Source organism: Haliotis rufescens, unplaced genomic scaffold (assembly GCF_023055435.1).
Source record: "Haliotis rufescens isolate VD_foot unplaced genomic scaffold, xgHalRufe1.0.p SCAF_29, whole genome shotgun sequence".
NCBI classification, from domain to species: domain Eukaryota; kingdom Metazoa; phylum Mollusca; class Gastropoda; order Lepetellida; family Haliotidae; genus Haliotis; species Haliotis rufescens.
Window position 1 is genome coordinate 176,689 of NW_025963990.1, and position 27,498 is coordinate 204,186.

A 27,498-nucleotide genomic window follows, 5' to 3' on the forward strand; every position below is an offset into this window, starting at 1 on the left:
GTTGCAATCGAGAAGTTTAACCCTGTGACAAACTGCATGTTAGGTCAGGAGTACATGTGAGTGAATGTTGTTATACGCCACTGTCAGCGATTTTCCCGCTATATTACAGCACACGTCACCCGTGACAACAATCAGCCAAGTCTCCGACACCCCAATCCATTTAAGTTGATCTTGTGACAAGCATTGGCGACTATGGCGTCATTCTATTCTGGAGTCTTGAAAGGGACAAACCTGACTTGAATTTGGTGAGCGAGTTTGGTATTACGCCACTTTTAGCAATATTCCAGCAATATCAAGATGAGGGACACCGGAAATACCCATGTCGGGAATCGAATCAGGGTCTTCGGTCTGACGAGTGTACTCTTTAACCATTAGGCTACCCGACCGCCCTGACTTGAATTAAACATAACCTACAATCATAAAATATGCCGTATTTACCCAATGGAATGATTGATATTAGCTTATGCTGAAAAAACGGTTGCTGATGTGGTCAAGTTTGAATTCCTACTGGTTTTAAAATAAATAATAATAATAAAAAAAAAAAAATAAAAAAAAAAAAATAATAATAATAATAATAATAATGTGCACTCAATCATCATTCTCGGCTCCCTGGGGAGTATACAACCCAAACTGCCTGGGAGGCGCTAGAAGGTTAACAATCACATTGCCATCTCATCCTACCGGGTACCCATTCATAGTACATGCAAAATACACATGTGTAGGGCTGGCAAAAAAGATCGATAATCGGAATTATCGTCGATGGGAAGAAATACTAATGATTATCGATATGAAAATTGTGTCATCGATAATACATTACATAAACTATTGTGATGAAATAAAGTTTAGATTTACCAAACAGACTTGTTATTGTCAAAAATGTTAATTACTGAAGAGGGAAAGTGACTGTTTTTGTTATATCTCAAATGTCCACAAAGTAATCCCTGCATAAATGTGCACCACTCACCAGTGATGTGAAATATGTTGATTTCTTTTTGCGTATTTGCTCCAAGATACTTTTCGGATATTTATCGAAAATTGATCAATATTTAGTTAATGATTATGGATCTCTATAATCTGTATCGATAGCCACCCCTACAAAATGTGGGTGGTATAATTACATGACAACCCTATATGCTCAATTCCAAAAGAAACGCACACACTACATAATGTATGTTGGCACATACCGCTGACAGACGCACAGTATTTGCCGACTCGGTTCTGTCTGGAAGCAGCCGACAGTGGTAGGTGGCGTTGGCGCAGGGCAGGTGAGAACAGTCAATAGCCTTGTCTTGACATAACAGAGTTACACGTAGACGTCCGCTTCTTGGCAACCCTGCACACCTTATGTCCGTGCATTACGTGCAAGAAGAGGGTTGATAATAGTGTGGCATGGTAGGTCACCCACCACCCACGTTGCCGTCTTACCAGCTTAAATCAAACCCACTGCTACACATAAAAATGATCTGGTCACGCATACACTGAAGTTGACTGAAGCTTTAGCTTAATTCAAACATATAAAAGTCAGAAGGAAGCGTTCATAGTCAGAAAGAAATGCGAACATCAGTGACTTGTAGTGCAACCATGGAGTTGTGGATAATTGTTGTCATTAAACAATGTGGGTATTCAGGTCCTGCTCAATACCCACCCGACCCGAGGACCCGAGTACCCGAGTACCCGAGAATAGCTGCATACCCCTGTCGTACAACCTACAAGAGTAGTACCGTATATCGCCGTCTATAAAGCAGCCCCACCTATAAGGCAACCCCCCTGTAAAAAAACTTCTAAATCAATCCCTATTTATATACCCGTCGGTAGAGCAAATTGGATGCAGCACATCACCAGCGCATACAACATCCCAACATTTGCAATAATAACACGTTTATCTTCCGCAGAAAAAGAATACATCGTATCCCTTCAGAGAATTCAGGAAAATGAACAAAATAGAATTCAGGGAAACGAACCGATGATAGATAAACTTGGTCAATACAAATTTGAAATTTGGGATAAAAGATCAATAGACATGATTCACCGATTAAATTATATTTCCTGTTCTGATTGGCATTGTTGTATATGCAGAATTAAGATTACCAAGTGTATTGTCTCGTAACCTTAGCCGGAAGCAGAAATCAGCTGTAAACATGTTTTGTCGTAATCTACCAGTGATTCGGCTAAAAATTACCCAATCATATAACTTTAATGAATTTTGATACAATGATGAGAAGAATTGTATCTGAAATTATCATTTTATCAGGAATAATATATTGTGCAGTGCTGGGACTTGAACCCATGATTACAAGGTATCAATGAATAGCACCATCTTAAACCACTGGGCCACCCTTAACATGAAATAGGTCGAAATAATTTGTCTTGATCTTTCCACATTTTGTTCTTTTCTTTGATAAATCAGCTGTTTGTTCACACAGAATATGTCAATCATGAAAACGGTTAATAAAAAGAACATACAAAAGTACATCCTATACACAGCTAGGAAAAAACAATACTGTCCAAGCAAACGATGCAAGTACATTTCATAAACATGCAGATAATAATCTCTAAAAACAAAAGTACTAATATCTCAATACACTCAGGCAACAACCAAAAAATTCTTTTTTTTTCTTGGGGTCACATAATGTTATTACTGAGATCATCCAAACCTATTTTACAAAAAACACATTTTATAGACATGCCAATAATAAGGCTTAAAAACCAATATATCTAACTACACTCAGGCCACATCAAATTAATTTCTTGCTTTATATATTTTCTTTGGTTCATGTAATGTCTTTACTGATGTTTGAACCATGAGATCATCTCCAAAAGAAGCTATCCAAATATTTCTCATAAAAACACACACTGGCATAAACTGCCTGAAAAAAAAATCAGAAAAACAGTTGATTTAAATTGAGAGAATCGGCCAAAGCGTTCCAGCTTATAGCTGCCCTTGACCCTAGCAACATTCACTTATATCAATAATGTTATAATCATGATAATCATAAAACAACAAGCCGAAACACAAGCATGAGAAACAAATGCTTATAACAGAGAGCCACTGAAGCTAATACAGTGTATTTAAGTATACATCCTGTAAATAATGATATGTTTATTATTTCTGGTTTTTAAAAAAGTCAGATCGTTGTAGAAAATCAGTGGAATAGACAAATACATAATCAAACACAGTCAAAATAAATGCATTAATATATTTTCATAAAAATAACATAAAGTGGGAGGAATTTTAATTTATATAATTTTTTCAAACAAACTGTGCAATGGATCTGTCATCTTCCCGAGACAAGCGTGTCCACTAGCCTATATCAAAGCCTAGTTTCTACCCTTGCCACATCAAGGCAACTTTTCTTAGCTCGACCCTTGTGCAACCTCGTGTCGATCATGAGTTGTGCCCCTTGTAATGAAAACAGGATATCCAATCAGATCGCTGTTATCTCGTATAGCTTCACAAAGATGCCGACTACCATAGGCAACGACCAAGTCGATTAGACACTAAAACACGATTTCATCCCAACACAAAACAGAGGCAATCGTTGGGGGGGTTAAAAGATGAAAAAGACATATTTCAGTGGTAAATCATTTATACGAAGGTGTACCAGTCGTGGATGATGATTTTGTGAAACGTTCTCTGATTGGACTACGATATGTGCGATAGTCCAATCATATTTAGCGCAGGAAAGTGGGCTTGATGTGGCAAGGATGGAAACAAGACTTTGATAAAAAGGGTAGCGGTCGCGCTTGCCTCGGGAAGATGTACATCCGTGTACTCCACTCCCTGTATGTGCAGCAGGGTGTTGTTTACCGGTAGTAAGGCAGCCAGGATGAAAATCTAAAAAATTCATTATGGCTAAAAATGATGGTTTGCTTCAACAGCTCAAGTCAATAAAAACCTTGAAAGAAATGTCCCACATGTGGTGCCAACTCGTGATGCTACAAGACTACAAGCATCCTTAGAGATCTAAACATAAACTCAAAATACTAATAATGTGTTTTAACAACAAAAATAAAAACATTCCTGTATCATATCATATCATCCTTTTTTGAGATATTTACCACTTTGGTTAACCAAGGTACATGGTATGTTGTAAAAGACTCTGGGTCATAATCAGGACAAATCTGGGATTCAAACCAATGATCAGTTTATCCTGACACAGCTAAGGGATGCAACTCTGCACCTTAGACCTTTCTCCCACACTTATACTCTATATGTAGATACACGTGTACTTCTATTATATACAACATACAATTGTAGGTAAGTCAGTCAGTTGGGTTTAACACCGCTTCGGTCAGTATTCCAGTTATATCACGGCGTGTCAGCTTGATGTGGGAGGAAAGCTCGAAGTGATGCAGGTCTTAGATGTTTACCTCTTTGGCGAAACCCACAAGCACAGTACAATATACAAAGTTATACATGAACAAAATATGTATTAACAGGGACTGATCAGTTATAATACCAAGACAGACTAGATACTATTCACTATGTTCATAGGCTACTTAAGGATTAAAAAAATAAAAGAATTGGTTCTCAGGCAATAACTTTTGAAAATATAGTGAGTGAGTGAGTATGGTTTTACGCCGCTTTTAGCAATATTCCAGCAATATCACGGCGGGGGACACCAGAAATGGGCTTCACACATTGTACCCATGTCGGGATTCGAACCCGGGTCTTCGGCGTGACGAGCGAACGCTTAAACCACTAGGCTACCCGACCGCCCCTTGAAAATATAGTGTGGGCAGGCGGTGTTTTTTCTTCTTCTTCAAACAAGTATGTTACCATATAGACAGTTGTGTACGATCAACCTGGGAAAGGGCCTCCCTACATAAATGTATTCTTTGACGCGTAAAAGACTAGAAGACAGTATTGGACTACCGCTGGACTACTTACAATGAATTGTGTGTTAGAGACATGAAATATTTAAGGATTTTTTGTTTGTTTTGAAAACGTGAAGCAGATCTTATGATGAGTGAGTATGGTTTTACGCCGCTTTTAGCAATATACCAGCAATATCGTGGCAGGGGACACACATTGTGGCGGGCTTCACACATTGTACCCATGTCAGGAATCGAACCCGGGCATTTGTCATGACGAGCAAGCGCTGTAACCACTAGGCTACCCGACCACCCCCAGATCTTGATGGTGGGGGCGGTGCCTGTGAACCAAGACTATTATTTTGTTAGCCTTAAATAACATTCATTACATCTCACTTGGAGTGTGATGTTTATCTCTACTTCAGCAGCTGCATAGTTGACAGTAGTATAGGGGCAACAAGAAGTGGTTATCACTTTAACCAAGAGTTAACAGATCAAGGATCATAACTGCTGAGGATACGACATGCCCAGCAATCTGAAGCACTCATTCAAACAGTGAAATTGTATAATTGTTACGATGGAACACCCTCCATATACAAACTCTGAGAGGGGTGTTTGATATTGTCATTCAAATTCCTGTTGACATTCAAATGACAACTAGCAGATCCTGCAATCAAAGGGACACAACTCTGCACAGTGAATTGTAGTGCCTTAGACCACTGACCTATTACTATATGAAAGTGAATGAGTGGGTTTCATGCCACTTTGAAAGTATTTCAGTTATATCGCGGCGTGTCAGCTTGAGGAAGGCCCGAAGTGATGCAGGTCCCAGACGTTGACCACTTTGGAGAATCCCACAAGCACGGGTATTGTACAAGAAAAATAATCACAAGCACAGGTATTGTACAAGAAACATAATCAGGGCCAACCAGGATTCAACCCACAATCAGATTCCTGGCACATCTAAGGGATGCAACTCTGCACAGTTAATTGCATCACCTTAGACGACTAGGCCACCCGTTTTCCCCACTATATAAAAAATCATGCTAATACCACTGCTTTCAATCTCCACATGGCTTTGTTCATACCAATAAATTGTATCGCCAATACCAACTTGATTAAAATTAGTTCCTTTGTTCTATAGCTCAACACAGCCGGCAATACAATCAAAATATAATATTTCCTAGCACTGAAATATGGAATATACTGCCGGTCCTTGTTCATCATCCACACTTTCGTACACAAAACACAAGAACCTCTCCCTCTGAATTCCGACGGTTGATTGGTTGTTCAGTTCATGGAGGGATATCGCCAGTCTTTGAGTGGCACTTTCGCCTCGCTGACCGACTGGACAGACGTAAACTTCAACATGTAGTAGGGACCGCCAGCCTTGTCGTTCGTACCTGCGTAGACAGAAGACACATCTATCATACACTGGATCGTGTTATCAATGCCACTCTCCTACCCAGAGTTCCATGCGGCCGGCAGCCAGCTAGCATAGTACCTCTGCCACAGGCCAGCGCCATGTGACGATTCGTAACATCTTTCACAGTCCATTCAAGATATTGCATATGCTTTTCATCCGTTTCATGTTTGACAAGTCTACACATTTTCATAAACAAATGTCAAAGAATGGTTAACTTTCATCAAGAAAGTATGCAAATACGTAAAAATCTACTTGTTTTTGCGTAGTTATCCTATGTTTACATTGGTTGTACGGCTCCACGTGCTGTCATCGAAGCCCAACGGAGAGCTAGTGACACGGTCACTTTGATGCATAAATATAAATTGTCATGCAACTCACTGTCGCAGTTGTAGTAGCATATCTATATAGTTATGCAAAACAATATGTAAAGCGCCCCCAAATACTTGCATTAGTCCGTTCTATACTGATTTCTGAAAAAGCGTGTTTGTTTACAAACAAGAGAAAAGTCCTGTCACGTGATATGCAAATTAGCCTGTGGCAGTGGTGTTATGCTGAGTCACCACTGCGACAGAGTGTGCAGTCCGTTAACCTTGGTATCACGATCTGATATGTATGCAAATGAGGTCACCTTACAGGAACTACTTTCAAGTTCAATTCATCAATGCATTGCCTACTCTCTTAATAAACTATTGACTAACATCCCCAATATGCTTAGATAATGTGTCGAATGTGCCAAAACATGGCAAGAAGTAGGACCACAAGTTATTTGGCACTATAGGATAAATAGTTTGATTAAATCACAAATTCATATGCAGTTTCTAAAGATATTTCATTGAGTGAAATTCTTAAACATCCAAAATATGATAAACAGATTATTACTCTCGTATTTTTCCGTATCGTAGATATGACATGCTTGGCTATTGATAAATAAACATCATACATTAGGCCATCTTCTTGAGGCAAGGGACTTAACGGACTACAAAAGTTCAGTTTCCACCATGCCGAACTAGGCAGGAATGCCGTGGCTCGATCGTAGCGCCACCAGTGGCTATTAAAAGTTATATCCCTTCAATGTTCCTCCTATTGACCAATCAGATTCCACCTCTCATATCATTTGCATTTACTCCAAACAAAATGCCGAGCCCAGTCAAGACGATCAGAGTGCATCTCTAGAAGTGCATCTTGCTTAAAGCATGAAAAGATCTGGAAAATGTCACCCAAATGACGAAACACATGCTGTTTGAAAATGATGAAAATCCTGCATTCGATCGAAACATGCACATTGAAATCCATGTTGTTTACGAACCAGACGTCTAGTTTGTGACTATTCTATATCCTTGTGTTATTGGTTTTCGAGCCCCTAATAAGTATTTCGCACAGTGTGTCTTATAACAATCCCAGTACACTACAATGAAGTCCCACGTTTGAGAACATTTATTTCTGTTAACACTTTGATGGTCATATAACCATGTCTTGTTAATTTCATAGTGACAATGCCTCGCCTAGATTGACGAGTCGATCAGGCGCCATCTTGTCACATGACATTCATCTTCCTGAGGCAAGAGAGTTAACTGACTTTAAAAGTCCAGTTTCCACCCTTGCCGAACTTGGCTGGAATTACTGGGCTCGATCGTAGCGCCACCAGTGGCTATTACGAGTTATGTCCTTTCTATGCCTCTCCTATTGACCAATCAGATTCAACCTCTCGTATCACTTGCATTTGCTTCAAACAAAACGGTGGCGCCAAGTCAAGACGACCTGATCGATAATCAAGATCTATATTGTGATAAAACGAGTCTTACATCGCGAAGTGCATCAAATCACGTGAGCACCTTGATTAAAAACATGAAAAGATTTAGAAAATATCTGTTGACAACGAGTTAGCGGTGCACATGCTTTGCAAATCCTGCAGTCGACCAAAATGTGCATGACACTTTACGAACCGGATTTCGATTTCGGTGCACGATTTTGATTGGACTATGCATAGACTCGTTAGTCCAGCCAAAATGTAACTCCATAATACCAGCCTAGTTCGGCAAGGGTGGAAATGACTTTTATAGTCAGTTAACTCTCTTGCCTCGGGAAGATGCATGATATTACAAACAGGAAGTTATCAAACAGCGGCCGATACATCATTAGTGTATACGATTGTTCTGATGCAAAATTATCATCAAGTTTGATTAAAATGTGCATTAGTAACAAAAGTCAGTTTTCATTACTTACTGAATATTTTACCTCGTGTAGCTTAATTCGTAACTTAACTTCAGCGACAAGTGGTTGACACTATGATGTCTTCATTGAGCTTTGAAGCGTCTACCTTGATTACGTTATTTAGCGTGTGATGACGTATTGTTTAGGGCTCTAAACAGGTGAGGCTCAAAAGCAGTGTTGAAGGAGAAGGGACTACGTACATTTTTCGAGCTGTCCGAAATTCGACAAAACCGAAAATGATGAATAACAAAGAAACACCCAACTACCAAGCTTTCATTTGGAGACAACTGTAAGTTCGACACAATGGCGTTTGACTGTATATATTTATGATACAAAACACACTTGGTTCATAATCTCATCAACCAACCCTGGCTAATACTTGAAATGACACTCGTCACTCACCTGATCAGTATTGTTCTGATTAGCATAATAAAAATATTGAAATCTATTGCCAGGCTTTCTATTGTTGACCATATCACCCTTAATACAAATGGTCATTAAATTATTAATTTAAATAAAAAAGCCTTTGTGTTCTTTGTCGCCTCAGAATTGGAAAACACTAACCCATTTTAACTCTGAAATAGTGTAAAGTGACACCTTGTTAATATGGACGGTTCCTATTCTGGTTCTATTGTCCAGATTAATGAATCAATGTAACTGAGTGATCACGTCTTTTGTACTGCCACTAAAAAGTTTAAGAACACCCAGAATTGGAAGGCTGAGCATTGCAATACCCACAGGCCACGACAGATTAACTATACAGTAAACTACGGCTATAACGAACTCAAAGGGATCACTCATTTTAGTTCGTTATAACCCTAGTTCGTTATAAGCAAATATACAGCACATGTACAGCAGATGGTCGGGACAAAAAAAATAAGTTTGATATATCAGTCAGTTTGTTATATCCATAGTTTACTGCACTTACAAAAAATCAGGTCTTCTCCACTTCCTTTTTTGCCTTATTTTTCAAAAAAACATTATGATCACCAAGGTACCCGGTACTAGATCCGTTAATCCAGACGAATGTCCAGTCCCTGTTCTATCCCCTTTAATGCTACGTATCATGTAGGATATAGGGCTGGGACGAGTCCAAATTTAATACCCAGGCACCCACCTCCCTATTACCCGACCCTACCGGGGTACCCGCTGTAGATATTTAGAGATAGGTACAAACTGTCCGATTTGGAAAAGTTTGACCTTAGCCCTGTCAAAATGTATTTAGATACACGTGTAAAAGGATCTGGTCATGCACACACTGAAGTTTACTGCATGAAGTTTTATCTTTATTCAAACACATAAAAGTCAGAAGGAATGGGTGCATTGTCAGAAAGAAATGGGAACATTAGTGACTTATAGGGTAACCATAGAGTTTTAGGTAAGTTTTGTCATTAAACAACATGTCACGTGTCTAACCACGGGTCTGGGTAGTCCTGTCGGTATCCTACTCAGGACCCACCCGACCCAAGTACCCGAGTTACCCGTCCCAGCCTTAGTAGGATAACAACTGCTCTATCCACTACACCACCCTGGTGGTTCCATAGTACCAGGCAGAAACTCCAGAAAGTGCTGCTATTTGTATCCTATACTGTATAATACAATGACTGCTCTGATCGTTACCTGAGAGGCGACCTCCGCCGAAGGGCTGCTGGCCGACCACGGACCCGGTAGACTTGGTGTTGATGTAGAAGTTTCCAGCAGTATCACGGAAAATATCACACAGCTTGTTTTTCGCTTTCCTGGAATAAAATATATTCGAGTGAACGTGAGTTTGTTTTCCCCCCAGTCAGCAATATTCCAGAATATCAGGGCAGGGGAACACCATAAATGGGTTGCACACATCGTTACCATGTGGGAATCAAACCCAGACCTGGGAAACAACCACTACCACTAAGCCCTTTTCAATAGAGAGATTTTCAGTGAGTGAGTGACATGCGTTTAACTCCTAAACACAAGATCTGATTGACTGAGTCCTTACAACAAGCAGCTTACAACGGAGAGCTTGGGACGTTTTGTTACCCAGGACCAGTGTTCCCGTTTACCGGTAATTACCAGTCTTTGCCAGTACAATTAGGCTTGGACCGGTAATTCATGTAACTGCCAGTCCCTGTGGACCGGCAAAATAATGACCTTATAAATCTTGGTTGTTGAACACAACATTGGCGATATTCATAGAAGTAGGGGGGCACGGGTGGCCCAGTCGTCTAAGGCGCCGCGATTCGCTGCGCAGAGTTGCGTCCCTTGGGCACGCCAGAAACCTATGATTGTGGGTTTGAATCCCGGTTCGCCTCGATTATGTTTCTAGGTTTGTCAGCACCATACCCGTGCTCGTGGGTTTCACCGAAGTGGTAAACGTCCGAGACCTGCATCACTTCGGGCTTTCCTCCCACATTAAGCTGACACGCCGCGATATAACTGGAATACTGTTAAAAGCGGCGTTAAACCCAACTCACTCACTCATATAAGTATATTTTACGAACGAAGTCAGCGTGTCTGTTACCATCAAGGTTGGCCCTTGTCTAGTTTTGGTGCAAGGAAATAACATTTCACTTTGTTTCGAGGTTAACCATATATTTGTAGCGACTTCAAAGCACAGTGTCACTTATTTCAGTACTAACTCTGTCATCTTGTGCTTCAAGGACAGCATGTTATGCTTTGTTATATTGGTTTGTTTGTTGTTTAACCTTTAGCCTGCTGAATTATTTTCACACTTCTTATCCCTTCCTGCTGGATTAATTTTAGCATAAGGCGCTCTAAAGAGGGTGGGTGATTTCAAACAGTCGGTGCCTCATTAAACAAGGGCCTATTGAAGAAATATTTTGCACATTTATTCCTGATAGAAAACTACACAGTACTATATAAAAATATCCCGATGTTTTCAATCATACCAATGCTAAGACCAAAGCGAACACAAAATTTGTAAATTTTCTTGAACTTACCTGAATTGGGTTATTGAAGGTGGTTTGCATTTCATGCTAGGAACCTTTTAATATCGTAACATTTGTGCAAATTGATTTCAATAATCATATCTCCGATATCTTAATTTTAATTGAGTAAAGATTCGGGGTTTTTTTATCAGCAAATAACAGCGCGATGGTAAATTAGGAACCATTTCAGTGAATTTATTATCTAAACGTTAAACAGAAAAATAACTTAATTAATATTCCTGTTATATGATGGCGGTCTGTAAATAATCGGGTCTGGACCAGACAATCCAGTGATTGACATACAATTACACAATTGGGATACGATGACATGCTTCAAACAAGTCAGCGAGCCTGACCACCCGATCCCGTTAGTCGCCTATTATGACAAGCATAGTCACCTTTTATGGCATGCATGGGTTGCTAAAGACCTATTCTACCCCGGATCTTCACGGGTTGGCAAGCATGGGTTGCTAAAGACCTATTCTACCCCGGATCTTCACGGGTCCATCATGGTATGCATGGTGCTTACTCATCCTCGGCGTATATGGCACATGTCAGTGCGAAAGGCGATGTATTGTTGGCCAGCTTGGCAACCTCCTCTGCCTTCTCGTCAGGGTACACGTAGACTGTAACAACAGGGCCAAATATTTCCTGAAACACAATTCTCAAAATTCAAAATGGCCCTCCCCAGAACAGGCAAATGAATAGAAAAGATACAGACGATCAAAACTGTCCACTCAACAATGTATTGTTACCAAATTTATATTCCATGTACACCCCTCAAGTTTACCAACTATTGATGCCTCCTAAATGTCTACACATCAATGACAAGTCAATATATCAATAGTTAGCATCAGCGCCACTTTACACTACTGATAATATCAACAGCTGTAAATATAACGTAAAATTACCATTAGCAGAGCTCCAGATAAGCTTTTGGTGTTGTGGGTATTTTACCCATGCATTTTAAAATCATTGGGTATCAGTAATTCTATCTGCGTATTCAAATTTCTGTTACCCACTAGTTTTTACACATGTGGGTATTTAAGTTAAATATTTAAAAACACTATTCATCCAGTCCCTGCAAACTGGTGTCGTGTGGGTTTGAGAGCTTTAAAGGACTCAAAAATTACACGATACTTCCACACGAAAGTGTGATGGCAAATGATCATGATGTGACTGTCATCATGGAGTTTGGCAAGGTTGACGAAATGCCCGTTTATAATTTCAAAATAAGTTGCTGATTTGCTAATCGAATACGCAGGGTTACTTCACAATATTTTGATGATACGCACAAATATTATTTTTGTAGCGTATCTGTAATGTTCGTTGCGTATTTGATACGCTTGGATTTTATTTTACTGCGTATTTCTGCATTTCTGATGCGTATTTCACGCAGATACGCAGCTTATCTGGATATCTGCATTAGACCTTTACTTCTGCTTGTTTACCAAAGTTCACCTTCTCGAACACACGCATGTGTATCCATTCAGAAAACGTTTGTAATGTTATATCAGACACTTGTGAGTGAGGTTTTATGCCACTTGTAACAATATTCCAGCACTACTGTAAATCATGAAATTAATGTGTCGCCAAAAGAATGCGAATGCTGGCCCCAAGCCAAAAATGCGACTCAATATGAATGCGACACCCCCCTCCTCTCAAGCATCAGTGGATATATATAAAAGAAATGTCCTCTGTCAGGTTTACAGGAGAATCCTCACCTTAATCTAACCTTACATTAATCCAATCACATGCCAAATAGCACCGCTTTTTAGTGCTGAGTAGAGTACTTCTGCTAAAACAATACATGCATGCTCGTGTCGGCCTTTGACGCAGTTGCAAAGAACAAAGACACCGTGTTGGGTGGGTGGCGTCTGTCTGGACTTGCAGTGATAAACATTGATGTGGAATACATAGTTGTTTGTTTTCAGAATATGTCTAAGTTGTAATTTCTGCTATCCAAAATGTCTTATTGTTGATATAAATGCGATGTTTAACAATGAGAGCAAAGACCACTCGCATTTATCGCATTTAATTCACGCCCGCGTTAATTTCAAGATTTACAGTATCACGGCAAGGAACACCAGAAATGGGCTTCACACATTCTACCCATGTGGGAATCGAACCCATGTCTTCAGAGTGATGAGCCAACACTTTAACCACTAGGCTACCCAACCGCCCCTTATATCAGATAATAACAGGAGGCACCTTCTTTACATCCTTACAACGAACATTCAGCTGAATTTGGGACATCGCAGACTTGTTAAGACCTTGTTATGTTTGCAGAATAAATCAGTTTCCTACCTCAGTCATTATTTTATCTTGCGGGTCACTGGATTCCACTATTGTTGGTTCCACAAAGTAGCCCTTACTGGAACAGAGAACACTTTCAATAAGCAGACATACAAAACCAAATACCGTATTCAACGTAATAAACGTCCCGCTCTAATAAGCGCCCACGGCAATATTTGCTAATATATATAGTGAACAATCCCAATTAGCTCCCTTCCGATTGATCCATGTACACAAGACTTATTTATTCGTGTATAATACACACTCTTGTGTTACATGCACCCTTAAAGGGGCACTGATCTAACGGAATTCCCCGGACTGGTTGTTGCCTTTGTTATTGTTTTTTCCCCGTGAGTACCCGGATGATACGCAACGCAACTGAGCGTGACCAGAGACTGGGCTACCGTCTGCAAGGACAGCTAAATAAACTTGGAGGCTGGAGGCAATATTTGTTTTACGCATTTTTGCATAAACACTGATTGGTTAACCGTGATGTATAAAGATTTCGACAAAGGGCGCATGTTATTTAATTTCTTCAACCTAAACAAACAGACAAAAAGAACGGCGGAGCTCATCGGATGTCGTCATTTGGAAATACCCCAGATGGTTATAGTTTAATACTAAAAATAAGTATCCATGCAGTGAAAGCATTTTCGGATTTCGGATTGCGTCGATAATACGATAATACGATTACTACTCCCTTGTTGTCATCCACGTTTTCTCGAATAACCCTACACTTGTGTATTTGTCGTCATTCACTTGATGCTCAGTTAATGAATTTATTACAGGTACAATTAGTGGTAGCACCACTTAGATTACTGACAAAGGTTCCCATTTGGCATTTATTGTGTCTGGGGTAATTATTCAATCTAAATCCAGGTTTGAAGTGAGGTGAAATGTGTGTTACAGCAAGAGGTGAATGATCAGTTGATTTACTTTTTTTTGTAAATCAACGGATCGTTCCTAGTCATCAAAGGATTAACAGAAAATACGTTGATTGATTAATCACTGTTATCTTGCACAGTGGATATGTCAAAAGTGAGTGTTTACATGTCTAGGTTTACTAAAACAAAGGGAATACACTCATATCATGGCGTGAAGTGCCGATGTAAAAACAACATACTTTGTTCAAAGGGTTAACTGATAATACGTTGATTGATTGATCATTGTTATCTATCACTCAATGGATTTTTTAGGAACTGTGGACGTTATGAAAATAGTTGTCACACTGGCTTTCTCAGCTGACCCTTGAGACTTGACACCTGTGTGAAACACCTAAAACAATCCAAGTGATCAGTTGACCTTTAGCCTGCTGAATTATTTTCACACTTCTTACCCCTGCCTGCTGGATTAATTTTAGCATAAGGCGCTCTAAAGAGGGTGGGTGATTTCAAACAGTCGGTGCCTCATTAAACAAGGGCCAATTGAAGAAATATTTTGCACATTTATTCCTGATAGAAAACTACACAATTCTATATAAAAATATTCTGGTGTTTTCAATCATACCAAGGTTAAGACCAAAGCGAACACAAAATTTGTAAATTTTCTTGAACTTACCTGAATTGCGTTATTGAAGGTGGTTTGCATTTCATGCTAGGAACCTTTTAATATCGTAACATTTTTGCAAATTGATTTCAATAATCATATCTCCGATATCTTAATTTTAATTGAGTAAAAATTCGGGTTTTATAATCGGCATATATCAGCGCGATGGTAAATTATGAACCATTTCAGTGAATTTATTATCTAAACGTTAAACAGAAAAATAACTTAATTTTCGAAGTCATCATGTCGGTTGCAGAAATACGAATATTCGGGTTAATCTGACGTGTCATGTTATAAAATTTGCAGGAAACAATTAATGACTTATAAATATTCACTAATCCTAATTTCAAGCGTTTTGGTTGAATATTTACGATATACAAAAATAAACAACCCGTGTCATGATGCTAGCAGACGTCCTAAAATCAAACATGGCGCGCTTCGCCCGACCTCCGCATAACTTATTGCTATTTTAATATCAACAAAGTTTACATTGCCTTTATAAATATAACTTGGCGAAAGTTGACGATTTTCTCAATCGAAGAATGTTTTATTCGTCATATTCCAATAAATATGACGAGAGAAAAATGAAAATAAAGATCGTGAATTCTGACAGCACTATTTCAATAAGTGCATAGGTCACCGGATGTGATGTCACAGACAGGGGTAGTCTGCTGATAAGCTTTCGAAACAAAACAATTACAGTAAATTTTGAAATAGTTCGCCTATCACATACAGCAAAAACATAAGTCGATACACAGTATCAGTAATCACCACTAACATGAAATAAAAATGTGACTTTGACGATATAATTCGCGTATTAGTTAATCCGTTTGACCTTGCATGCTCCCGTGACCCGGAAACGGTAGACGATAAATCAACATATGCCACATGCAAGTTTCTCGGTATCTTTTATTTGAACTTCTGTTGATATTTAAGAATCACCATTCAATGTTGTGAGTATAAATGGGACATGATTCATATTTCTGCGATGTACACGCTGATAAGTTTCACTACAACAAGTGTATCCCACGTAATACGTCTATGGATATCGTCGATCAGCAAGATCACCCTCTTCAACAGGTGCGCGAAAATGGGCTTGACAAAACGTGATTCAAAATAACATCCCCGCGTTGCTGAATATGATAGGGTATATATGAGCAATAAAATGCTACGTACATATTTTCGGCGTTAGTTCCACATTACATTTAGGATAGTTTTCCTTTCGGGAATACATTCATAGATTCTAGCATGATTTTAGAACAGTTACACGAAGGATTTCTAAATTTATTCCAAAAATATGAAGACCACCATGATTGCGTATTGATGATAGATTTGTAATTGTTTAATTATTTACAGCTGTTTACAGGTTTTAAAATTTTAAGTTATATTTAATAGTTATTTTTCCCACAATGATGGTGTGTGGGGACAGTATATATTAGTCTTTGCATCAGCACAGTGTAACTGATCAAACTTCAATTATTATCTTTAGTTTAAACATATTTATTCAACAATTATTATCTTGCACTCTGAAAATCAACTATGTGAATAAGTAACTCTCTGATGTCATCATTTTAATTTTAGTATTCCCTGAATAATGAATAAATCAGATCCTTAACATATACATACTAAACCCATATGGACATTAATCTTGTGCATTATGTGGTTTGTTTCCAAATAAAACAATTCTGAAATATAATTTAATAGGAATTAATTTAATTTAATTACAGTAACAGTACTTGTAACAGTACATGACATTTTTGTTTGTTTAATCACAAGAACCATGGTGGCACATGAGCTGGTAAGTTTGCCATAGGTTTCTTAGAAAATGCTATCTCAGCTAGTCTTCTGGTTGGAATGAAAAAAAACATGCCTGTGTACATGTTTACCCTTGCCAGATGTATTTTTTCCAGTCAGCCAATCCATTACTTTTGTTCACCTTATGTGGTCTATTTTATACATACAGGTACTGCTTCCAACCTGTTTTTTCTTTGTATGGAATCACAGTATCACAACTTCCTCAGCTGGTGTGTATAAAGGTTCCCCTGTCATCATGAAAAAAGAATTATAAAGGAAAGTCATATTTTCATTCAAAAACATATCTGTCTTTCCTTGAATACTCTTTGTCTAAGTGCCAGAAATGTCAGTGTCATAAAAAAATTAAAAACAGATTTTCATAAGGACTTTTCTTAGGTAGACCTAGATCTAAGTCAAACCATGTGACTAGTTAGGTAGAATTATAACCTTATAAGCCCTCATTTCTGAGGTGTCCATATTTTAAACATTTTTAGGACTAAACGTGATCCGTGTAGATCTGCCTGTTTTGTTATGTAAAACAAATTCTTGTTTTAAAAAATGAGAAAAGGAATCATTCAGACGATTTTTTTTTATCCCATTGATTCACGAAAATCAGTTGAAATGTACAGTGGTGACTTTTGTACCCAAAATTTCTAGTAATTTGTTACCCAAATGGGTATGTGATTTTGTAGATCTTCCTAGAATTATTTCAAAGATATACATTAATTTGGTGTCTTAAACTTAACATATCACTTTCCTATCAAAACAATTCATTCTAACTTAGGTTTAACCAACTTAACTGGCCTCTCCTTCAGTGGAAAGAAGTCAATTTTCTCTCAAAACTAAACAATCAATTTCAAGGATCACCGTCATAATCATATTTGGAACTTGATGAAATATTTTATTGTGTGTTCTGTTCATCTACATGAAAACATAAATATAATTATAGATCTATTTTCTTATTTTCTTAGGTACAAATTCACAAAGTATTTTGGGTACAATTTAATTTGTTTTGGGTACAAAATCACATAGGAACCTAGAATCTATATATATTTACACTAGCCTACCTCGTTGTGTACCAAAATTTTATCGGTTCACTGGACGGGAGGTTCTCAGAAAGTTTTCAACAACATCTTTAATATTTAAATTGTTTCTTTTTGTAATGTTAGACCTATAACAATATTATGTTATTATTATGGCATATCAATACGTTGTATCGCTCTCCCTTGCGTTCGTTTTTAGAAAATATTTTAAAATTAAAATCATCGAGCGTGAAATCCATTACGGTTTCGGATTTAGACTTACACATTTGATGGCGACAATCACGAAGAAATATGAAACAAATAGGAGTGAAGACTGCTCTCCAGATCAATAAATAGTAAAGAGTTGACGAAAAATAGTAAATTATGTATTTTCTTTTGAATGTGAATCTATTTCGGAATTTCTTTATGATAGCTTACCAACTTTTGCATATTTTGCTTCCATGTGTCACATGCGGTACGTGCTTCCGGTTTCAGAAATGATAGCGAAAATTGCAAGTATTTTGATTATTTCTCGTAAAATGCATTATTTTGCTATTGAATGGTTTACCTAGAATGTATATCAGTTCAGATTTTGCGTATCATCCAATATTTGTCATTTTTCGCAGTGTTTGTTGACTTTGTTCAACTCAACAAATCGCGAGTTAGGCCACGCCCAAACGTATCACTGACGTTTGTCAGCTGTTTGTCGGCTTGTCAATGTGTCGGAAAGTTTATCAAAAGAAATCATTTCCAAACTCTTTAAAAATGAAATTCTTTTTACAAAGATTTATACATATGTGTCAATAATTCTAGAAAATTAAGTTAGATGTAACAAAATGATTGTAATAGTCTAACGGGATAACTATGCATGTGGAGTTGTTTGTTTACCGCCGTTGCCATGATAGTACAAGTTTCATCCAATCGATGATGTTACGATTCAGATTGTTTTTGTTTACAATTAGTTACACCGAAAGTTGCTAATTTTTAGAAATTAAGGAACATGAGTGTTTTCCTTTCGTCAGCAAACAAAAAATTATGATCGAATAGGAAAAATGATGAAATTATAAAGAAAATATCGGAGTGCATGCCGCTCAACGTGAAGTGCCAAAAGTCAACAATGGCCGTTTCTGGTAGTTGTGTGCCGAGAAGTTTGGCCGAAACATTTTTAACTCGCGATATTTTCTTTTTGAGGTAAATAAATGACTGAACGTTTTGATATTGAGCATGCTGAGCATTTATGCATGTCATACGTAATTTAAATGTTACGCAAAGCCTTCTTGGTAAATAGATATGGCGAGTTTTATTTTGGGGTGTTGTTATGCTATTCGCCTGTCGAATGGGTTCGACATCAGATGCACGGGGATGGACACCTCTGTCGAATGGGTTCGACGTTAGCGTGCAGAGCTTTAAGAAACGAACACGGGTTAAAATATCCCCAAACAATATATATTTTTTAAAATATGTGATTGTTACAGAGACACGTGACATCAAATAAGTTTCTTTGTACAGCTGCAGACAAGTGGGATATTGTTCTTTTGTTTTGATATTCATGGATACATTCCTCGAACAAGGAAGCTGCCTAAAATTTATACACATAAATTTGGTAGGTTGTAATTATGGTATTTGCATTTTGTTTTCCTTCATTTGCTGTAGCATTGAACCGATTCGTCCTTGTTTCTCTACGTCTTGGTTGGGAAATTCTTCAATGCGCGATAGACGTTGTTTTCACAGGCTTTTTCCTTTGTAAGCGTGTATATATTACCGTCAATTTGTAAAACGTGATTCTCTCAGGCAATTTATAAAATGTGTAAATATTTCAGTCATTTTGACTAAAAAATCTGTTCAGATTGATTAAGACGATCAAAAGGGCCTACAAACATCACAACAGATTATTATGTAGGATTAGAAGCCAAACAACATAGAAATGTACTTTTCAACGTAACATTTTCAGTCTCTTGGTGATGAAATTAAGCATCAAAATGTTTGGAATTCGTTATCATAATAATACAGATGGAAATGTTTTTCAGTCACTTTGTAAAATAACTGAATATTTAGGCGTTTAATAAATTTGAAAATGTTACACATTTTGACAGTAAAAAAATATACACACTATATAAAAGCAATGCTCAGGTGAAATATTTACTTTGTGTTGCAAGTCAAAATAGTGTAAACGAAAATCGCAAAATTACCAAGCAAGTGTCTTATCAAAACTTCGTGACCATTACCGATGCTACCCACAAAGATACCTACATTTCCTTATTATCTCGAAAACTCTATTTCATTTTGTTGATCAATGGGACCATACGCCCTTATTACTACCCATACAAGTGACTAATGCGCTTAAGAATGGCGCAGCAGAGGTCGCGAACTAGTCTAGATTTCTGCTATACATCCGGGTACTCACTGGGAAAAAACAATAACAAAGGCAACAACCAGTCCCGGGGAATTGCGTTAGATCAGTGCCCCTTTAATTATGGGCAATTAAATTCTGGAAAAATATGTCTATAATATGTGTATAATACGCACAGATTTTTCTTTTGTATCATTTCAGGCTGTCAGCATAAACCACGAAATTTACGATCTTTCAACTCTTTAACCAAAATTAAATTCTAATAAAAGCCCCCTATTTTTCCAATTTTGAGAGCGCCCTGGGCGCTTATTACGTGGAATACGGTAACAAAAAGACTGACCACACAGACAGGTTCCATATGGACAAGTAGGATGTCCCTTTTCTTTAAAAAATAAATGTTGAGTGGGAGTTGTTTATCGTACAATAAAACACTGATGAACCAAGAGGGGTGCAGGGTAATTCTCCCTGCAGTGCTTTTTTGTATGATAAACAACTCCCACTCATCGTTTTTTTTTTAAAATGAGATATCAATATTACGTACAGGATAAGGATATCAGTAAAAAGTACCCGCCTTAAAAATATTTACCTGTATTTAAATAATGACTCTGATGTGCAAACTTTTGTAAGAATCCGCTACAGTTTGCACATCATTTTTTCGATTCATACCTCAATGAGACGAAATAAAAACCCAGTCAATCCTTAAATGAAAACTTGTTCATTTACTTGACAATAATAAACACTGTCTTGATTTCTCAATTCCTATTTTTTACAATGTTCAACCTGTTACTTAAGTTCCATAACATTGTTGCAACTTTTGCAATACAATGTTGTATATTTGTATACACTTGACTAGGCTGGGCTTGCTGCTGTAACGTTAGCCAATTGTGAGCCGGCCTCGCTGAACGTGGCACAGCCGGGCTTTATCTAGTACACAACACGGCTTAGATCAAAGGAACCGCTCGCTGTCAGTGCTACAACGCGTAGATATATTTTATTAGTGTATAAACAAGCTACCCATCCGCCAGAATCTGACACGTCATAAAGCACAAGTAAGATACTGTCATGCATGGCTGTTTAACCCTCATGGTGCCAGATCATCAATCGGTCTGTACACCGCTCAGTGCCGTGCCGCGCCATGCTGACGTCATGGTTACAAAACCGTATACCTTGTTTCAAAAGTGTCACAATGTTCTCATTTCTTCTCAATTATCAAATTTTACGAAATAATATTCTGAGGTTGTGATGGCCATTAGGGGTGTCACGATAAATCGAAATATCAATGGATTGCTGTTGGTAAGCACTTAAAGTCAAAAAATCGATTGTTAAATCAGTTTCCGATCAATAGTATCGATTTTAGTTAGGAATATCAATAGTTTCGATTGTATTTACCATATCATGCGATTGAGTCAAATGCTGTTCAAATTTGTGTTTCTTTTGATCATGAGTGTTAGTAATTTACACTTGATAATATGGAAGTTTCTTTTTCTTAAAATATTAGGGTAAAGAAAAAACAAATCAGTCATATCTCACTCTGTACTTTATATTTGTTGTTGTGGTTATCACATTCAAAGGAAACTTCAGTTCCAAGGTTTAGTTCAACTCTAAAATCCATCTACAATGATACACTGAAAACCATCGATATTTATTTGTTGCTTGCAATATCAATAGTTATCGCAATAGTTTCTTTCAATATTAATAGTTATCGCAATAGTGATTTCCAGACCAATAGTCACCCCTAATGGCCATAATGTTAATCTTGTGTTTGACATCATAATTCACAGTTGGAAAGGGACATTATGGTCCCGCGGCACCAAGAGGGTTAACAAGTCAATGTGGGCATTTCCGGAAATCAATGGTTCCCCTCTCCCATTTTTCTTCCAGAACCACTTGCATTCCAGGCGACCTTCACCTATATGAGTCCATTGTGTTGTTCTTGATACAAATTTTCCTGAGGACAAGCTTCAGATGTTACAAAAGAGACGAAAGTCAGGTTATTTTGCCTTACCTGTCGTCATAGTTACCCCCGGCAATCACCTTCAGGTTCGGAGAAGACTTCGCGTGATCCAAATAACCCTTAATCCTAGCAAACGCCTGCAACAGAGAAACTGCATCGTCGTAACAGGACAAATATTCAGCAGTCCCCTCGCTGTATCAATCATTTCTCTGAATTATTTTCCCGCAGAAAAACCAACCCAGGTTTATATGATTTTGAAATGACAACTAGTAATAATAGTTCTTTCCTAAATTATTATCAGAACCTGCACCAATGTCGATTTCATTATGTAATATATATTTGACTACGCATAGACTCCTTAATCTAGCTAAAGTATAACTACTTTATTCCAGCCTAGTTCAGCAAAGGTGGAAACTTGACTTTTATAGTCAGTTAACTCCCTTACTTCGGGTTATTGGTCTCTCTCTCACAGCAGACTCATCCTGTGGTCTAGTGAAGAGTCTTTGCTTCAAGCCCTGGCTGCATCCTAAAAGATGTTAAAAGACGGTATTTCTTGCTACCCTGCCTGGTGCTTGGCTTTTAAGGAGATAAAACAAGGATTGGCTGGTTCGGAGTCAGTATACCTTTTCTGAGGGGGGTATTCATATTAAACAGTGGCATATAGTATCTCAGACAATATCATGTCGCTATATAAGTACCATAATCTTGTTTGTTTGCTGTTTAACACCGCACTCAGCAATATTCCACCTACCGTATGTGACGTAATAAGCGCCAAGAGCGCTCTCAAATTTAGAAATAGGGGGCTCTTATTAGAATATTATTTGGGTGGAAAAACAGAGTTGAAAGATAAATTTCATGGTTTATGCTGACAGCCTGAAATGTTATATATATACGACAGATATATTTGCCCAGAATTTAATTGCCAATAATTAAGGGTGCATATAACACACGAGTGTGAATAAATAAATCTTTTATACATTGATAAATCGGAAGGGGTGCTAATTGGGATCGTTCAATAGCCAATATATTAGCAATTTTCGCCGTGGGAGCTTATTACGTCGAATAAGGTATATGACGGAGATCTGTAAATAATAAAGTATATAATCTAGCGATTGACATCATGAGCAATGATTCACACAATTGGGATACTATGACAGGCATCAACCAAGTCAGCGAGCCTGACCACCCTATCCCGATAGTCATCTCTTACGACAGGCATGGTCTCCTTTTACGGCAAGCATGGTTGCTGAAGACCTATTCTACGTATCTTCACAGGTCGCCATAATCTTGAGGTGAGGTGAGGTGAGGTGAGGTGAGGTGAGGTGAGGAGAGGTGAAATAGGGTTTAACGTCGCGTCCAAGATTATTGCACTTATATAGCGACGTGCATGTACGTGTGTGTGTTTGTGTGGCTGCTTGTACTAGTCCGGACTGATGCCGATTTATAGTGCTAGCTCACTGAGATACCATGTTGCAGTTTAACATGAATACCCCACTCAGACACAGTATACTGACTCCGAGCCTACCAGTCCTTCTTTTAGCCCCTTAATGCGCCAGACAGGGTAACAACAAGTGCCATCTTTTAACGTCTTTTGGTATGACGCGGTCGGGGATCGAACCCCGGACCTTCCGCTCTCCGGGCGGACGCTCTACCACAAGACCACGGAGGCGGTCCCATAATCTTGAACTCGCCAATAACCCAATTCACCTAACCCCTCTCTGCAACCTGGCATTTGACTTGCTGGTTAAACCTAGGGACTACATCACGTATGTATTCACAGGTGATGTAGGCATGTTGTGCTTACACAGAGATTATATGTACGAGCATATGTGGCATATTAATTTTACGAAATGAGTGTCTGAATTCTTGTATTTCCAGCGTGAGAGTGAGGGTAATGCATGAATTCTTACACATGTTTCGTCAAAACAGTATGACACACGTGAGTGTAACATTCTTTATAACCCGTTATTTCATAATCTTTTAGAAAAATGCACCAATCACTACAAGCCTGTTATACCTTTTCCTTCACCAGAAGGGATACGATGTTGGGTTTTTTAAGCGCATAACACTTGATAAATCTTTTTTTACACTATGAATCATAAACTACCACTATTGTACTCTTTTCTTAAACACAGAAACGTGCAACTTAGATCGTGTTAGGTAGGCAGTGCATGTATACTGTTTTGTTGGTCATCTACCCCCTACGACTCCACCTCGGTTAAACCGCTGATCGTCTATAACGCTCATCGATTATTTCGACCCTAAAGGTAGCGTTGTAGCGAGGGATCACCATAGTGTTATAAAGAGGGAGGGGTCCAAAATAGCAAAATCCGGACCCCCTCTGGATCCGCCTATGCTCGGCATTACAACTGTTGCCTACCTTATCATCAATCACTGCCGTAACAAAAGACTCCTTCTCTAATGGCGAGCCCATCTTTATTTCCTTGTGGATCTGTAGCATGCCGTCCTTGACCTTGGGCCACATGGACTCGGCAATGTACATCCGGGAGCACGCAGAGCACTTCTGACCATTGAACTCGAAGGCGGCTCGGACGGTACCGTTGATGACCGATTCCAAATTGGCAGAGCTATGGATGAAGTGCATGTTCTTACCGCCGCATTCTGAAAAGAGAAGGGATGTGTGTACAATACCCTCTGCATGGGTTTACCGTAAATCTCCAAATAAATGAACTGCTGGCCCCTAGACAAAACCGAGACTCTATGAGTGCGACTACCCCAATCAAATGGCACCGCTTATTAGCGCCGAGTTGAGTCGTTCGGCAAGAACAATACATAGTGTTTTCCTAAAGACAACAGATGATTCATGTGTTTATTCTGTTGACTGGCATTAAGGCAGGTGACAAGACAAAGACTGTAGATCTGAGGATAAGTGTGCTGGGTCGTGTCGGCCTTTAACGCAGTCGCAAAGAACAAAGACGCAGTGTTGCATGGGTGGCGTCTGTCTGGACTCAAACTCCATGGAGTAATCAGCGATGCATACTTTGACACTTGACAATTCACAGGATGTTCATTATGTTCATTATGTAATTTCTAGTGTTCGAATGACATTTGTTCTATACTTGTTACAAGTGATGCTCAACAGACAGTCATGAGATATAAATGCGATTTTTGAACCATGTGAGCAAAGACCACTCGCATTTTCGCATCTAATTCACCCTCGCATTAACTTCACGATTTACAGTATTTATTTCATACAAACATTTATGGGACTTAATTCACGTTATTCACCATGTGTCTAAAAGTGTTTTACCTCCAATGAGCCGGGGGTATGTTCTGTAGACATCCATATTTTGTGCCACCTGTTTCCATAAGTGCTTGAAAGTCCTGCATACAAAATAACACCGATCTCATTAAAATCAGATCAATGCTACTGCTAAACAAAGATCTGAGAACCCATTATGGGTCATGTCAGACCGACCTTGTGCGAACTTTGACCGACCAATGGAATGACTGACAAGAAGTCGACATTAGCCAATCAGAAGGCAGCTTTCTCATGCTTTATGGCACTAATTTCAAATTGGCGACTACACTCTGAAAGATACTTTGACAAATTCTTGATTAAAAATTTGAAACCTGAACAAAAGAACATTCTGAAATGGCTAATAGATTATCTAGCTTGTATGGATACAGTCGTTAAGCCCGTAACTATCGTTCGGAATAGCCCGTGTTAAAAGTTTTTGAGGTTGCATTATAAGAAATCACATTCTGACTGTCACTTTCATGATCTGGTAAGCGACACTCTGATTGGTCGAATGAAAGGTCGTTTGGATGTGACCCCTAGTAAGGATGTCCCCAGATCTTTGTTTAGCGGTAGTCAGAACCAAGATCTGATTTTAATGAGATTCAAAATAACACATCATCACTTTCACAATATTGCATGAAATTGCATGAGTTATGTCCATTAGTGCTAGGATCTGCTAATCAGGGGTTTGAAATCAGATTTTACCTGATAACTATAGTAATTTGTTGCTCTGTCAGCCTCATACCTCAGTGAGTGAGTCAGTGAGTATGGTTTTACGTCGCTTTTAGCAATATTCCAGCAATATCACGGCGGGGGGACACCACAAATGGGTTTCACACATTGCACCCATGTCTGGAATCGAACCCAGGTCTTTGGCGTGAAGAGTTAACGATTTAACCACTAGGCTACCCGACCTCCCCCTCCCATTAAGTGCCATGTCTGCCATGTTAACTCCAAATCACTCCAGTCTGGTGACATTTAAAACCTGTCCAGCTTGAGTAATTCTTGTGCTTGTAACAATGGTGACGTACCTGACACTGCCAGTAAAGTTGATGCCAGCCAGGTGTGGCGAGCTGGTGACAGTGTCGCCAAATACAGGCCCTTCAGCAGGGAGGAAGTTGATGACACCGGCCGGGAGCCCCGCCTCTCTGTAGATCTTGTACACCGTATAGTTGGACAGGATAGCCGTGTCGGACGGTTTCCATAGCGACACATTACCCTGGGAAACGAAAAAACATTTACAATTCATTTCCTAAAAATGAGATGAAATACGGTTTAACGTCGCTTCCAAGATTATTGCACTTATATAGCGACTTGCATGCACGTGTATGGGTGGCTGCTTGTACTAGTCCGGACTGATGCCGATTTAAAGTGCTAGCCCACTGAGATACCATGCCGCAGTTTAACATGAATTCCCCACTCAGACACAGTATACTGACTCCGAGCCAACCAGTCCTTGTTTTAACCCCTTAATGCCAAGCGCCAGACAGGGTAACAACAAGTACCATCTTTTAACGTCTTTTGGTATGCCACAGCCTGGGATCAAACCCCAGACCTTCCGCTCTCCGGGTAGATACTCCACCACTGGACCACGGAGGCTGTCCCTCTAAAAATGATGCAAGGATGCTTAACACTGGAGAGCTCTAATGACATAACTTTCACTTCACACATTTGGTGAAGCATACATTTACAAAAGTCGACACAATTTATGGACAACAACTGTATTCACTGTAAAGACAATGTTTCAGTATAGATCTTTGTACTGTTGTCAAGCAAGGGTGTTGCTGAGGTTGACAACAGTCATTTGGTGGTGCTGTTTGTCGTTAGGGCAACTTGTGCCGGTTTGGGGCTTGTTGGCGAGGAGGTGGAACTTCTTAATGTGGTTGACGTTGGTCTT

The 27,498-nt window shown here is 38.8% G+C and overlaps 1 protein-coding gene across 1 annotated transcript in view; it reads right to left on the reverse strand.

The window, feature by feature from the left end:
- Positions 1-4,639: 4,639 nt before the first annotated feature.
- Positions 4,640-27,498, reverse strand: part of LOC124137694 (delta-1-pyrroline-5-carboxylate dehydrogenase, mitochondrial-like) — a 36,269-nt gene continuing 13,410 nt past the window's right edge. The window contains exons 8-15 of the mRNA XM_046504103.2: positions 26,633-26,820; positions 25,611-25,684; positions 24,720-24,961; positions 22,391-22,476; positions 13,687-13,753; positions 11,909-12,030; positions 10,073-10,191; positions 4,640-6,218 (exon numbers count right to left, since the gene is read on the reverse strand). Coding sequence (XP_046360059.2) covers positions 6,106-6,218; positions 10,073-10,191; positions 11,909-12,030; positions 13,687-13,753; positions 22,391-22,476; positions 24,720-24,961; positions 25,611-25,684; positions 26,633-26,820 — 1,011 coding nt within the window. The 3' untranslated portion in view covers positions 4,640-6,105. The remainder of the gene's footprint in view (positions 6,219-10,072; positions 10,192-11,908; positions 12,031-13,686; positions 13,754-22,390; positions 22,477-24,719; positions 24,962-25,610; positions 25,685-26,632; positions 26,821-27,498) is intronic.